Genomic DNA, 15557 nt, shown 5'->3' with positions numbered 1-15557 from the left:
AGACATGGAGAAACTTTGGAAGAAAATAAAAAAACTAAAAACAAGGGAGGGGGTGGCCTGTGCCTTGGGCATTGAGATTAAAGGTTTGAGCCACTACACCCAGTGGAGATTGTCTTTTGTTTGTTTGTTTTTTTCATGATGGGGTTTCTCTGTTTAGCCCTGGCTGTAATGGAACTTTCTCTGTAGACCAGGCTGGCCTCGAATTCAGAGACCCACCTGCTTGCTTCTGCCAACCAAGTGCTGAAATTAAAGGCCTTTGCTTTCACCGCTTGGCTTCTTGTGTTGGGTGCTGCAGTTCTTTGGTTCTGAGCCTCTGCCTGTCCTAGGAGAGACACTAGAGGGCGCCAGGACTCCAGTCTTGGTTGCTGGAGGAAAACTCTTAGTGGCCATTGCTGGTGTGTCCTCTTCCTTCTAGTCTACAGGAATCTTCTGTTTGAGGCAGGGGGTTCTCATTCTATAGTGTGTGTGCTGGAACTGCTATGTAGACCAGGCTGGCCCTGAAGCTGCAAAGACTTCTTTGCCTTCTGGGACTTAAAAGGCGTGCACCAAGCCGGGCGGTGGTGACGCACGCCTTTAATCCCTGCACTCGGGAGGCAGAGGCAGGCAGATCTCTGTGAGTTCGAGACCAGTCTGGTCTATAAGAGCTAGTTCCAGGACAGGCTCCAAAAACCACAGAGAAACCCTGTCTCGAAAAACAAAATACAAACAAAACAAACAAACAAACAAAAGGTGTGCACCATCCCGTCCGATTCTGTAGGAATCTAAGTGTCCACAGTAAAAGTTCATGGTTGGGAAATAAAAGTGGGCAGCTGCTCATATTCATCCAACAACTACTGAGCAATGAAGACATCAGCCAGTCACCAAAGAAGAAAACCGGAACTTATTATTTCCAAACCTTTGTGATCTTTTTATTTTTAAAATGGAAGGCACACGTGTGAGGGATTTCTGCTTAATTTGAGGTGGGAAGATCTAGTTTAATCCGGATCTATCTATCTAGATATCTATCTATCTATCTAGATATCTATCTATCTATTAATTATGTATACAACATTCTGCCTCCATGTACGGTTGTACACCAGAGGAGGGCGCCAGATCTCATTACAGATGGTTGCCAGCCACCATGTGGTTGCTGGGAATCGAACTCAGGACCTCTGGAAGAGCAGCCAGTGCTCTTAACCACTAAGCCATCTCTCCAGTCCCCCTTTGTGTGATGACAAGAAACAGGATAAATGGGCATTCCATCTACGGCTTTGCCAACTTGAGATGCCTCCTAGAGACTTCTGGTGAAAGTGGGAACAAGCGTCGGGTTGCTATGGTACTTGGCTGTGTGCAGGAGCTCAAGAAGCCTTGGAGGCTTCCGTAGTCGGTGGCGCGTCACGTGCTCAATCCTTGCACCGGGTGACTTTCTCCGGTCGGGCTCCGGTGTCACATGACCTGCTCTGGGGTAACATGGCGGCGGCCGTGGTGCAGCTCCGGGACTGAGCGACAGCAAGTGTGGCTCGCTCCTTCCCGGGGTGAGGAGAGCATCAGCGTGGGAAGGGCGACTGAGTCCTGGTCTTCTCACTCCTGTCCCCAACGTCACCTGCGTCTCACGCATCCTCTCTTCTATCGGGACCAGAGGGAATGACGAAACCCCGGGCTTTCCACAGTTTTGCTCTGTGCATCGGAGCACGCTCCTAGCCGGCCGTGGGCTACCCTCCTCGCCGTCCTTTCGCCAACCTCCTTCCTTCGGAGGTGGGACCGGAACGTGGGCGGTTGCATTCTCCTGGAACCATGGCAGGGTCCGACACGGCGCCGTTCCTCAGCCAAGCTGATGACCCAGATGACGGGCCAGCGCCTGGCCACCCGGGAATGCCAGGGCCCATGGGTAATCCTAAATCCGGGGAGCCCGAGATCCCGGACCGCGAGGGCCTGCAGCGTATCACTGGTTTGTCTCAGGGCCATTCGACCCTCATAGTGGCTGTGCTGTGTTACATCAACCTCCTGAACTACATGGACCGCTTCACCGTGGCTGGTATGCACTGCCATTCGGAAGAAGGGACATGGGCATGGGAGCAGTTCTCCAGGATGGGGTCTCCTCTCCGTGCTCATCCTGAGAGTTTTTTCTCTCCAGGCGTTCTTCCAGACATCGAGCAGTTCTTCAGCATCGGAGACAGCAGTTCTGGCCTCATCCAGACTGGTGAGTGAGGGTCCTGCTCACACAACCACTCGCCTTTTGCTGCCTCGGCTGGGTTACGTACTTGCAGGTTTGCCTAGTTAGGGCTTATTGGCCAGAGCTCTTGGAGGCAATGACCTTGACTGCTCTAGTTGAGGTGGGACCGAGGAGCCAGCCAACTACTTACTGTGTGATGGGAGGCAACACGCTCACCTTCTCTAAGCTCCAAGCCAGTAATAAAATGGGCTAATTCTTTGGACAGCTGTGAGGACTAAGAAATGCCATGCATGGTACATAGTAGGCACCAGTAAATACTAGCAGGAGTTCTTGCTGTGCAGGAAGTCTTCATTTCCTTCCTTCCTTTCTGAGAACCTACTATGTGCCAGGGCCTAGTGGTGCACCTTAGAAGTGGTAGTAGCCCTAATAGGACTTTGGTAAGGCATTCTTACCTGCCTTCTTACCCTTCCATCGGCTGAGGCGTAGCGTTCTTCCTGCTTTGCACAGGGAGTTGATGGAGTTACCTGTGTTTTCATAAGCAAACTCGGAGGGTGTGAAGAATTAGGGTTTGCCCAGGGTCACATGAGTGGATAGGTGAATGGGAATTGAAGTGTTTGTTTCCCGGCTCCAGGCCGATGAGGAACTGGGGTACTTAGTGTGGGGAAGTGAGAGTGAAGTCTTAGGTCAAGGTGGTGCTGAGTTAGAGGAGAGGCTGGCTTCATTTGCCCGCTTTTCATTCAGCACAGGTGACTTGAACACCTGCTTTGTGCTAGGTTGTGAATTAAATGAGAGACTCCCAGTCGTGGCCCTTACGGGAGCTGACGTCCTCCTGTGCCTAAGGGGATTGATTAAAACGTGGTACTTGCAGGTGGATGAGTGTGAAAGAAAGCCTAGAGCAGGTGTGGTGGTGCACGCCTTTAATCCCTGCACTTGGGAACTCTGCAAAGGCCTGAGAACCCCTGTGAGTTCACTGCAGCCTGTGTATATAGTGAGCTTCCCCCACCCCGAGGGAAAAAAAGAAAGGAAAATGGGGTCAGGATGTCTGATAGTCTGGTTTGTGCCTGGATCAGGATGTAGGATAGTCTGGGTCAGGATGTCTGATAGTCTGGTATGCGCCTGGGTTGGGATGTCTGATAGTCTGGTATGCGCCTGGGTTGGGATGTATGATAGTCTGGGCCAGGATGTATGATAGTCCAGTATGCATCTGGGTTGGAATTTGAAGCAGTTGAGTTTTGTGATGCTCAGGACAGAAATGAAAATGGTCCCAGTAGAGGGAACACTGAGTGCCGAACCCTAATGTGGTATCGATCTAGGCGGTTGTCATGAAGGTGCAGAGACTGGATTAGATAGGACACCGTGAGTGCGGTGTGGAACGTGGATTTTGTTTCAGGCTGGGTAGAAAGGTGGGACATATCTGCTGGATGCTCCATTCTCTATGGGAAGTGGTGAAGGTGGCCTGGTGACTCTCGTTAGGCATTCCTCCACCCTGCTCCCTAACTGGAATGGGGCGGGCAGTAAGGGACCAGGACTGGGCTGTGACTCTCTGCTCTTCCCCCAGTGTTCATCTCCAGTTATATGGTGTTGGCACCCGTGTTCGGCTACCTGGGTGACAGGTACAATCGGAAGTACCTCATGTGCGGGGGCATTGCCTTCTGGTCCCTGGTGACGCTGGGATCATCCTTCATCCCCAGAGAGGTGAGGCGCTGAACTTGCTCCCCACTCCCCATCAATATTGCTGTTGCTCTCTGGAGTCATTTTGGACTGAGTGTGGGGGAACCTCTAGAGTTTCCGTGATCTGTGCCACCGTGCATAGATCTTGCCTTCCTTTGCCTGCGTTAACCTGCCCACCCTATCCTGTTGGCTTTTCTTCTAGAACTTTCTTCCACTCGCCATTTCTCCCGTCCCTAACTCTCCCACCGCACACCTAAACACTTCACCGCTGATCTCTGTGCCTTGTCCTCTCCCTTCCTGGTACTGGGCTTCCTCTTAAGCCTGGAGCTAATGTGGGTGAGAGAGCAGCCGGGGGCGGCCGTCACTTCCCTAGTTCACCCACCCTCAAGTGCTGCCCCTGCCGCTCTGTTGACTCTGTCGACAACTGCCGTTCTGGTTGCTTCATGTGGCTCTCCTGGCCCCATCCTTGCCGGATCTCTGGGGAGACTCTGACACAGTGACCCACTTCTTCCTTCCAAAAACTCTGAACACACATGATGCCACGGGGTTCCCTCCCAGTTTCCTGGCAGATGCTTTTCTGTCTTTGAAATCTTCCCATCAGCCCCAGGCCCTAGTGCCCTCAGGTAATCACGCGCCCTGGCCTTGGCACCAGGTGCCTTTGGTAAGCAGACAGCCCCCAGTTAAGATCGTTATTCACCATGAGGGGATCAGAGGTGGGAGGGAACAGTAGAAACCCAAGACTGATTTTGCACCTAACTAGTGTGAAGCCCTCACAGTATCGATGTGAGCAAACTGTTGTTGTTCCCCTTTTGCAGATGAGGAAACTGAGGCTCAGAGAGGTTAAGTTATTTTCTCAAAGTCACAGCTAGTAAGTGGAGCCAAGATTCCAAGCCAGGTCTGTGTGATTCTAAACCCAGGCCTCTTGCCGTCCCTGCTGCCTCTCCAGCACTAGCTGGAGAATGTCTCCTGGGAGGCTGGCTCCAGGGTGGGATGCCACTTCCCCCGTGTCTCCTTTCCCAGCGTTTCTGGCTGCTCCTCCTGACCCGGGGCCTGGTGGGGGTCGGGGAGGCCAGTTACTCCACCATTGCGCCCACCCTGATCGCCGACCTCTTCGTGGCAGACCAGCGGAGTCGGATGCTCAGCGTCTTCTACTTCGCTATTCCCGTGGGCAGGTGCGTAGGCCGTGGGCTTGGTGCGGGGTGGGGCTTGGCGGGGCGTTTGACTGACAGCCTGTGCCCTCTTTCCCCTTTGCCTTCTCACAGTGGTCTAGGTTACATTGCAGGCTCCAAAGTGAAGGATGTGGCCGGGGACTGGCACTGGGCTTTGCGGGTGAGTCTGGTTATAGTTTGGGGAGTCAGCCACATTCTTGCTGACCTTCCTTTCTGCTCGTCATTGTTCCCTTTTTAAACACACTTAAAAAAAAAGTGTGTGTATGCATGCCTGTAGGAGTCAGGTCAACTTTGGAAGTCGGTGTTCTCCTTCAGCCGAAGGTCCTGGAGATTAAATTCAGGTGGTCCGGCTTGGCCGCAAGGCCCTTTACTCACTAAGCCAGCTTGCTGGCCCCATACATTTCCTTTTCGTGGCCGTGCTCACTGTGCTGAGCCTGCAACAAGTCTGGTCCTCGGTAGGGAGCCAAAAGCCTCGCTCGCAGGTGTAAAGCTGCAGGCTGCAGAAATCAGCTGCAGTATGAGCTTTCCTGGAGGAAAGTGGAGCCGAGCCAGGACTCCCACGCCACCGCTAGATTCGCTCGTGTTTTGTTTTAACTTGCCTTTTCCCCACGTTAACCTTATTTACCAGCACTCGGGAGGCAGAGGCAGGCAAATCTCTGTGAGTTCGAGGCCAGCCTGGTCTACATGAGCTAGTTCCAGGACAGGCTCCAAAGCTACAGAGAGACCCTGTCTTGAAAAACAAAAACAAACAAAACCCAAGTGATTGTCTTTTAACTGAGTAACTTGGGTACCTCAGATCCTTGAACAATAGTCATGAGATGGTCTCTGATTGGATGGGCCTGGGTCATGTGTCCATTATGTAACCAGTCACGGAAGGCAGGAGATCAACAGCCCCCTCTCCCCCCCCCCCCCTTTTTTTTTTTTTTTTTTTTTTATTTTCGAGACAGGGTTTCTCTGTAGTTTTTGGTGCCTGTCCTGGAACTAGCTCTTGTAGACCAGGCTGGCCTCGAACTCACAAAGATCCTCCTGCCTCTGCCTCCCAAGTGCTGGGATTAAAGGCGTGCGCCACCACCACCCGGCAGGCATTCAACAGCCCTTTTGGTTAGGCCTTAGATCAGTTTGAACCACGTGGAGTAAGATGGGGGCCCCTGAAACAAAATCAGGGTTCTGTGACCAAAAAAAAAAAAAAAAGTAAATCTAGGCTGTAAAAATAGGATGTCCCCAGATGCAAACCTTCCCAAGTCTCAGTACCAACTTTTCTAAACCAGCCCTTATGTCTGTCCTCCTCGCTCCTCATGGCCCCAGAAGCTCAGCATACTCCTGCCCTGCATCCCAAAGCTTGTTCTTTCCCCAGGTGACACCAGGTCTGGGGGTGGTGGCTGTTCTGCTGCTGTTCCTGGTGGTACAGGAGCCCCCAAGAGGAGCTGTGGAGCGGCACTCGGGTTCACCACCCCTGAGCCCCACCTCATGGTGGGCAGATCTGAAGGCGCTGGCGCGAAAGTGAGTTGACCCGTTTCTTCCACGTCTGAGGCCTCCACGGGGGCTGAAGTTTTAAACAGGCCAGGTTTTGCGTTGTACCAGGAGGCCATATTTAGGGCCAGGGACCCAGGCATTGCTGTCTTTGAGGCATTTGTCTGAGTTACACACATAGGTCACATCCAGCTTCTGACAGCAGAATAAGCCAGGGAGGAGGAGAGGGCACCCCTGTGGGTCTGACTTCCTCCCAATGTTCCCAGTCCTAGTTTCGTCCTGTCCTCCCTCGGCTTCACTGCCGTGGCCTTCGTCACGGGCTCCCTGGCTCTCTGGGCCCCAGCGTTCCTGCTGCGCTCCCGTGTTGTTCTGGGACAGACCCTGCCCTGTCTCCCTGGAGACTCATGCTCGTCCTCTGACAGGTGCGTGGGAGGGGCTGAGTGGGGGGACTGCGTGTGTGTGTGTGTGTGTGGCGGGGGTATCAGGGATTTCGACTCAGGCCGCGAGGGTTTGAGTCCTGACTCCACTCTTGGAGTCTCTGTTTCTGGTTCTGAGAAGCCATGAGATGAGGTAACAACGGCCCCGGGGTTCTGTGTGGGATGGGTTTGGGTGTGAGGGCAGTTGGGGTGGACTGCCCTCGCTGGTCAGGGCCTTGCAGGAGAGGGAGTAGCTCCCACGCCCCTACAGCAGAGTATGCCAGGGAGGGCGTCTCATCTTTGGGCTTAACCCTAGTCTCATCTTTGGACTCATCACGTGCCTGACTGGAGTTCTGGGTGTGGGCCTGGGTGTGGAGATCAGCCGCCGTCTTCGACGCTTCAACCCTCGGGCCGACCCACTAGTCTGTGCAGCTGGCCTCCTGGGCTCCGCACCTTTCCTCTTCCTGTCCTTGGCCTGTGCCCGAGGCAGCATCGTGGCTACCTACGTGAGTCGGATACCAGGGGTCTAGCGGGTATCTTTGCACGGGGGCAGGAGGGGCAGTATCTTCCTGGGCACCACCGTGTCCGTTGAGGATGACCGCCAGCAGAGCAGTTCAGAGCAGGCTGAAGGTGAAATGCCTTCTTCCAAATCCCAACCCTGGCCCTTTCCTCAGGTGTAAGGTGGTGGTACAGAGGCTAGCACCTGCCTTGTGGAGCACAATGGGGACTAGGGGAGTTGGTGGATAAGTAAGCCTGGCCACGTGACTCGCTCCCACTTCTGCCCTCCAGATTTTTATCTTTATTGGAGAGACCCTGCTGTCCATGAACTGGGCCATCGTGGCTGACATCCTACTGGTGAGTAACTGGGCAGAGGCTGAAGGGGGCAGGGATCGGGGTCAGAAGGTGGCACTTGTTCCGAATTCTGGCCTTTCCCCTCAAATCTCAGCTGCATGTGTCCTGCAGAGTCCAGCCACAGAGGTGCCTCTGGGCCTGCCTTGTCCCACGTCTGCCTGTCCTTGACCTCAGTGACAAATTTGCCTTGGGCTTACAGTGGGCTTTGTCCTTGGTTTTTCTGGGACCCTTACTGAGTTCCCCTCTTCCCCAGTATGTGGTGATCCCTACTCGACGCTCCACTGCCGAGGCCTTCCAGATCGTGTTATCCCATTTGCTAGGTGATGCTGGGAGCCCTTACCTCATTGGTCTAGTGAGTACTATCCTTGACCGGGATGGGATGCTTTTGGGGATCTGGCACTCCCTACCCTGGCAGGTGGCTGGTGACAGGAGCCTAGGTGGATGGGGTAGTCTGGCCTAGTTAGGCAATAGTTGCCTGTGGTACTTTCCCCATTGGTGCCTCTGGTGGATGGGAGGAAGCGGTGTAAAGGTTTTACCTTTGGGGCTGTGGGTCTCACGCTGTGGCTAGGCTCCAGTTTTCATTTTCTTGGTGTTCAGGGCTCCCCATCCCTGGGTCTCTGACTCTTTCGTCCCGACAGATTTCTGACCGCCTCCGACGGAGCTGGCCCGCTTCCTTCTTGTCCGAGTTCCGGGCCCTGCAGTTTTCACTCATGCTCTGTGCTTTCGTTGGGGCCCTGGGTGGCGCGGCTTTCCTGGGCACTGCCATGTTCATTGAGGATGACCGCCGGCGGGCTCAACTCCACGTGCAGGGTCAGTGGGGGCCACGGTCAGCCCATGCTCACGGTACTGCCCGTCAGTCTGTCCATCCGTTGACTCATGTGTCTGCACCCCACATCTCTTAGTTCACAGCTCTCCCACCACTCAGACTGTCCCATCAGCCCAGGCCCAAGCCACCTGCCAGGGCCAAGGGTACCAGCTTCTCAGTACCACCCACTCAGTTTTGAGTCTAAGAGTGTATCAGGTTTCTGAGGGCTCTCACTGCTGTCTCATCTTTGCCCCTCAGCCCCATTTGTCACCTGCCCCCTTGTTGGCTCTTATCTGATTGGCCTTGGCTCTGACCCTTTCCCCTCAGGTCTGTTGCAGGAGACAGGGCCTTCAGATGACCGGATTGTGGTCCCTCAGCGAGGCCGTTCTACCCGTGTCCCTGTGTCCAGCGTTCTCATCTGAGGAGCTGTTGCCCATCCAACCACAGGTGCACAGGCCCTGGGCCCACCCCAGGAGGTGTCCAGGCAGAAGCCCTCAACAGATCCAGGTCCGAGGAGGAAGCCTTGGGATATGTCCCAGCTCCCAGACACTACGTGGGCAGCCCAGGGAAGAGATGGGGGCCCAGAAATGGGGGGGGGGGGTCCTGTCTATTAGGGCAACCCAACGAGTTTGGTGCTATTTGTAATGGAATAAAATTTGTAAGTAGACTATGACCGGCTGCTTGTCTCTCTGTGGGTGCCATTGGTTTCAGGGAATGTCTGTAGCCTCAGGACTTACCAGGGGCAGTCGGGTCACCCTGTGGGTGAGTCCCTGTCTTCGGGGCTGGGCAGTCAAGAAGGAGGACCGCTCTCTTCTGAGTGAGTTGGTTCGGTGTGACTGTGACTCACTGTGGTCCCCTGGAAGTTGATCTCCCAGAGGCAAGCCTGCAAGGTGGGGGCAGTGCTGCCCTTGCAGAGTCTCCCCTCCAGGGATGGGGAGGCCACAGCCCGCCTGTCTGGCACGTGTCTCCCTTCCTAGCGGAGGGTCTGCCTCATCCTGCAGCCTCGGACCCCTTCCTTCACTTAGTCCCTCTGCCTCCTCCCCCTTCCCACAACTGGGTGGGGGTGAGTGGGCAGGGGGCAGGCGCAGCCGGCTGAGGAGCCTGATGATTTCCTGCCTTCACCACAGCTTCCTGTCGCACGCGGGTGGTGAGGAGGAGAAGCAGGCGGGGAACAAGAAAGGGGCTGGTACAGCTGGGCATAGGGATCGGGCGACTGGTAGCTGGGGCACAGGCCCCAGCTCAGGCTCTGGGACCAGCGTCTCCCAACACTGATCTCCACTCGGTCCAGCACGGAAGCGGGGGTCATTGAGCCCCAAAGAAGCATACAGCTACCTGCCACTGGATCCCAGGCTGGGGCCCACTCAGTCCCACACCCCTGCTGCCACTCTGCCTGGAGGGGCTGCGGTGCAGTGGGGCCTGGGCCAGGTGCTCTGCAGATGGAAGCAGACACTCTGAGCCCCGTGGGGCTGGGCCTCCTGTTGCTGCCCTTCTTGGTCACACTCCTGGCTGCCCTGTGTGTGCGCTGCCGTGAGCTGCCAGGTAAGTGGGGGAGCTGTGGGGTATTGGACGCTGGTTACCCCATGGGATCCTCTCCCCAGCCCCTGGCTCCCTCTGTTCATACCTCAGTCCTGCTTGGGGGTAGGATGGGACTGAACATCTTTGTTCCCAGTGTACCCTGATCCTGCCTCGTTGGCCCTCTCTCCTCCAGCTTCCTATGACAGTGTGTCCACAGAGAGGTGAGTGTTCAGTCCCGTTGCCCTGTGTCTTCCCTTTGTTCTGATGAAGGGCTTGGGGTTGGGGCCCACTTGGCCCTGTACTCAGGCTGCCTTTTTTCTGCCAGGTTGTACCCAAGCAGTATCTTCATCAAACCAACTCGTAAGTTCTATGTCCTTGGCCTTCCTTGAGGGTTCTCGGGAGTGTGCCTTTCTTTGTCCCTAAGCCGTCTGCAGGGCTCTTATCTGGGTTGGGTTGGGGGAAAGTGGGAGCCCCCATGCCTATTTAGGGTATGGTGTTTATGGGTCCATCTGTCCTTCGAGGCCTTGACATGGGTGGGTGGGGGTAATGTCTGGAGTCCCCTCAAGCTTGGTTCTATGTCCTCAGAGATAAACAGACCCTCAACAACTGACACTTCATATCCTTTTGTTGCTTCCTTCCCACCCCTGGTGCAGCCAGACCTGTGAGTACCCCTCAGCTCCCTCCCTCTGATCCACTGTGCCTCCTCCCCTTCTAAGATGGGGGGTGGGGTGACTTTTCCCCTGTTGTAATGCCTCTTACCCTCAGAGTCCTATCTAGACCTTTTCCCTGACCTTTGACTTCCAGGAGATCCCCACAGCCCTTTGGGGGTTGCCAGCAGGATTCAAATGATGGTAAGGGGGTACAGGGCTAGAGGGCTGGGGAGAGGGCGTGCAGCCTGCACTGACTCCATCTTCCTCTCCCTCTCTTTGAAGTCAACAGTGTGGCGAGCTACGAGAACCAGGGTGGGTCTAGGGTCTGGGGCACTGGGCGGGGTGGGGGAGGCTGGGTCTGTCCCAGGTCATGTTGACTTCTCGTTCTTCACAGAGCCAACCTCTGAGAATGAGGACGACGATGAGGAGGACGAGGAGGACTACCCCAATGAGGGCTACCTGTGAGTGGAGAGACGGAGGGTGGGAGTGGAAGCTGAGTCCCCTTTCTTACCTCCTCATGCCTTCCTTCCAGAGAGGTGCTTCCTGACAGCACCCCTGCCACCATTCCCGTCGTCTCCTCTGCTCCTGTGCCCAGCAACCCTGGCCTCCGGGACAGCGCCTTCTCCAGTGAGTCGGGGTTTCTGTCCGCCTCCTTCCGCCATGTGCTGCTGCTCCTCTCTTCCCTCTCATTTCTGCGATGATCGCTGCCCTTCCATTTCCTCCTTCAGATGCTGGGCTTCCTGCTCTTCACTTCTGATTGCCTGGCTTTTCCTTTCATCTTTCCACCCTCTTTATCTTATCATTTTTGTCTGTTGTCTGAATGTCCTGATTTTATTTCTTGGTTGGATGTGAGTGCACATGCCTATAACCCTAGCATCAAGAGTCTGGGTAGGGGGGTTGTTTGAGGCTAGCCTGGACTACATAATGAGACCCTGTCTCAAAAACCAGAGCAGCAGCACTACCACCAACAAAAGAAAAGAAAAAAATTCACTTCTCTTACTTGAAAGCTCTTTTTGGGCTTCTGAGTGTTCTTTTTATATAGTACCCTGTTCTTGTTCCATGGAAGCAATATCATCTAATATATCTGTAAGAACTTTGGTTAGAGGTTGTTTCTCAGTCTGTCTGTCTGTCTCTCTCACTCACATTCTCTCTTCTCTGAAGCTTTCTTCTGCTTACCATGTGGTCTTTGTTCCTCTTGGGCTGCATTTTTCTGCCTTGGTCTCTTTCCTTCCCGCTCTTCTTTAGGGTTTGGTGATTTTCAGTTTTTCAGTCTCTTCTCTTTTCTGTGGCGTGAGTATCCCTTACCTGAAACTCTTAGATGCAGATTTGGGAATATTTATACACATATAATGAATTCTGTTGGGGATGGAACTCAAGGTTAAACATGGAATTAATTCATTTGTGCTTTATATACCCCATGTATATTTATATACGCACTATATATGTGTGTATGTATGTGTGTGTATATTTTTTTGAAGGTAGAATTTTGTTTTGTTTTGCTTTTTTGAGACAGGGTTCACTGTATAGCTTCAGTTGTTCTGGAACTCGATACGTAGACCAGGCTAGCCTCAGACTCACAGAGACTCACAGAGACTGTCTCTGTCTCCTGGGTGCTGAGATTAAAGGTATGTGCTACCATGCTTAGCCTTAGAGGTAGTTTATGAAAATTTTGGTTAACCTTTTGCATGAAACCAAAGTTTCATGGTGTAGAAATTTCCATTTGTGGCATCATACCAGTACTTAAAAGGTTTGGAATTTTGGAATATTCTGAATTTTGGAGTTTTAATTCAGGAATACCCAACCTTCTGCATTTACCCTAGACTATTATGTCTATACCTTAGCCCTGCGTGGTTTTTCTGTTTGTTTGAGGCAGAATCTCGCTGTGTAGTCCCAGCTGTCCTGGAACTCGCTTTTGTAGACTAGTTTGGCCTTTAACTCAGCGATCCAATTGCCTCTGCCTTCTATGTGCTGGGATTATAGGTATGTTCCACCTGGCCTCTGGTTCCATGTGTAATATAGATTTCTAATTTGTGATTTCTCTCTTGTACCCTGAGAATGTTTAAGTGATTCTCCATCCATCTGTCCATCCATGCATGCATGCATCCATCCACCCATTCATCCATCCCTCTCTTATTTCTTGGGTATGTCTCCTGGATTATGTTAGGGATTAGTAAGTCAACTCAGCAAAATTGTAATGATAAAAGAATCATTGCTAGGGGCCGTATCTTAAGGATCTGAGGTGGAGTGGATAAAGCCTCTGTGTGTTCGTGGGTGCATGCATCTGCCTAGCACACACACGAAGATACTAAAGGAGCTGCTGGTGACCGAGGACCTGCTTTCTTCCCTTGTAGTACATATAACTCATTAAACCTCACAGTTCCTGGGTGCTCCTCTGACTACTCCTCCCCTCCTGCCCTTCTCTTCCGTCTCTGTGCTATGCAAGAGTTCGTTCATTCATTTCTGTTGACTGACTGATTGATTGATTGATTGATTGACATAGTCTTGCTCTAGTGATGCAACCCAGAGCTCAAGTTACCACCTGCCTCAGCCTTCTGGGACCACAAGCCTGTGTCGCCATGTCCAGCAGGTTTATGAACTGATACTTAGTAGCACATAGCGTATGGCAGGCTTGATTTTACAATTTACTGTTTCAACATTCTCACAATAGTCCCTGCTGGCAGGTCCTGTTAGGAACTTTATTCTACAGACAGAAAACTGAGGTATAGAATGTTGAGGTATCTTATCTGAGGTTACATAGCTGGCTGGTGCTGGAGCTGGGATTTGAACCCTGATATTTGGCTCCAAAGCCCAGCTTGTCTACTTGCTCATACAGAAACCAGGCAACTGTGAAACCAAAAAAGCAATGTAACAGAGTGAGTGATATGTGTGGGCCTGGGAAGATGTGGTGTGGGCAATGGCTGGTAATATTGAGTAGCCAGACAGGTCTGATGAAGACAGGACACCATCTGGGCCAAGTGTGCCACCTCCTTCACATGCCACCAAGATGTCTGTCCTCTGAGCGCCTTTGATCCCTGCTCCCAGCCGTACTGTGGCTTACTGTTTCGTTTCCTGGTGGCCCTGGCTTGGCCGATCTCTGTCCATCTTCTTGGCCCTTGCCCAGGCTGCTCCCCTTGCTTTTCCTGAATATTCTGTGGGACTGCCTCAGGGGGAAGGTTGTGTCTGGAGACCAGGGGGGCTTCTGGGAAGCAGTGCCTGGCTGAGGGTCTTCTAGTCACTGTACTGCGATGGCTGTCCTGCAGTGGAGTCGGGTGAAGACTACGTGAATGTTCTTGAGAGTGAGGACAGTGCAGAAGCGTCTCTGGGTAGGTGGCTCTGTACCCCATGTATGTCCTATAGCCTCTCCCCACCCTTTCTGTGGCCTGCCCTTCCCGTGACTGTCCCTCTTGATCTGTCCTCCACAGATGGGAGCCGGGAATATGTCAATGTGTCCCAGGAGCTGCAGCCAGTGAGCGGTGCTGAGCAGGGTGTGTACCGAGGTGGAAGGGGGCAGAAGTTTGGAGAGCTGCCTTGAGCAGGTAGCCTGCGGACTGAACACCAATCTCCCTCTGCCTTTCCCTCCCAGCCACTGTGACCTCCCAGGAGGTTGTAGATGAAGGAGAAGAGGAAGGAGTGGAGGGAGAAGAAGCTCCCGATTATGAGAACCTGCAGGAACTTCACTGAGAGCCTGGTGAGCGGGCCTTCTGGCCAGGACCACTTCCTGGCCACCTCCAGCTGTTAGGCACATCTGGCTCTGGATACCTGAGTGGTTTCATGACTCCGTGACTCTGCCCTTGCTGTCTCCCCTGCCCTGTTGTGTTCCAGCTGCAGCCATCTGTCCTGGAACTAGCCTTGCTGGGAGGGTAGAACTGGGCAGCTGCGAGTGGCTCTAAGGGAATCCCGTTTGACTTCTGCTTTGTCAACAACCTGAGAATCTCTCCTAATTTATTGTTACTTTGGGGTTCAGTCTATGTCCCCAGTATTCTATACCTTTGATGAAGCCTGAGAATGAATCTTGTTCCTGCCTGACTCTGTCATGGAATAAAGGCTCCTATGGTCCGAAGTCTTCCTTTTGGTTTTTGTTTTTATTTGGGGCAGGGTCTTGCTGTATAGATCAGGCTGGCCTTGAACATGTGGGTGATCATCCTGCCTCTGCCTTCCTGGTGCTGGGAGTACAGATGTGTACAGATGTTAGCAGCCCTGTTGGTTTTGGGGTCCTGGAAGGCTGGGTAAGGTAGTATTGGGTTGAGGGCTGCCCTTTTCTTTGTGGGATGTTTGTGAAGGTGGACATACATGACCTATGGGTCTAGGTGTGTGTGTGTGTGTGTGTGTGTGTGTGTGTGTACACAAGTCTGCATCAGAGTATATGGATAGCTGGGCGGTGGTGGCGCCCGCCTTTAATCCCAGCACTCCAGAGGCAGAGGCAGGCGGATCTCTGTGAGTTCGAGGCCAGCCTGGTCTACAAGAGCTAGTTCCAGGACAGGCACTAAAAAGCTACAGAGAAACCTTGTTTCGAAAAAAAAACAAAAACAAAAACAAAAACAAAAACAAAAAAATAGAACAGAGTGTATGGATAACTCTGTCTGTCTGTCTGTGGGTCTCCCTCCTCTACAGGGGCCCCTCTCCACAGTCTTGGTTAAATACTGTAAGTGACAGCAGACAGTGACTTGAACTTAGCCATTTCCTGAGTGAGGCCTCTGACCCAGCCTGGCCCTTCTGGGGTTCAGAATGTATCTCCCTACAGGTAGTTCATGGGTGTGCAACTGTTCATTGTGACAGTGGCAGAGAAGGGGTACAGGGTCCTCTGGGCGGGGAGTATGTGTCAGCAGCAAGACCCTTCCACGGTGACTCTCGTTCCTG

General features: G+C 53.1%; 2 protein-coding genes across 10 annotated transcripts; both read left to right on the top strand.

Annotated features, from left to right (window-relative positions):
* Nucleotides 1–1415: 1415 nt before the first annotated feature.
* Nucleotides 1416–9208, top strand: Spns1 (SPNS lysolipid transporter 1, lysophospholipid). The gene is made up of 12 exons (XM_050121602.1): nt 1416–2014; nt 2114–2179; nt 3711–3847; nt 4844–4995; nt 5086–5152; nt 6347–6492; nt 6729–6884; nt 7195–7384; nt 7668–7733; nt 7984–8082; nt 8369–8540; nt 8863–9208. The coding sequence occupies exons 1-12, from the start codon at nt 1774–1776 to the stop codon at nt 8955–8957; spliced, it is 1587 nt and encodes a 528-aa protein (XP_049977559.1). The 5' UTR covers nt 1416–1773; the 3' UTR covers nt 8958–9208.
* A 152-nt stretch (nt 9209–9360) lies between these two features.
* Lat (linker for activation of T cells) lies at nt 9361–14753 on the top strand. 9 transcript variants are annotated; one of them, XM_050121612.1, is made up of 11 exons: nt 9361–10074; nt 10244–10271; nt 10376–10410; nt 10636–10666; nt 10855–10901; nt 10983–11012; nt 11095–11161; nt 11233–11327; nt 13961–14023; nt 14123–14185; nt 14284–14753. In XM_050121612.1, exons 1-11 carry the CDS (start codon nt 9972–9974, stop codon nt 14379–14381), a joined length of 660 nt encoding a protein of 219 aa, XP_049977569.1. In that variant the 5' UTR covers nt 9361–9971; the 3' UTR covers nt 14382–14753. The 9 variants fall into 9 exon arrangements, with proteins under 9 accessions (XP_049977569.1, XP_049977568.1, XP_049977563.1 ...); XM_050121611.1 differs by having other exon boundaries at nt 10849–10901; XM_050121606.1 differs by having other exon boundaries at nt 10636–10711.
* The last annotated feature ends 804 nt before the right edge of the window (nt 14754–15557 follow it).

This window comes from Alexandromys fortis, unplaced genomic scaffold (genome assembly GCF_014885135.2).
Source record: "Alexandromys fortis isolate MF-2015 unplaced genomic scaffold, M_Fortis_MF-2015_v1.1 scaffold_199, whole genome shotgun sequence".
Classification (NCBI taxonomy): Eukaryota; Metazoa; Chordata; class Mammalia; order Rodentia; family Cricetidae; genus Alexandromys; species Alexandromys fortis.
Note: the sequence above shows the minus strand (reverse complement) of the source record. Positions and strands in the feature narration are given on the sequence as shown.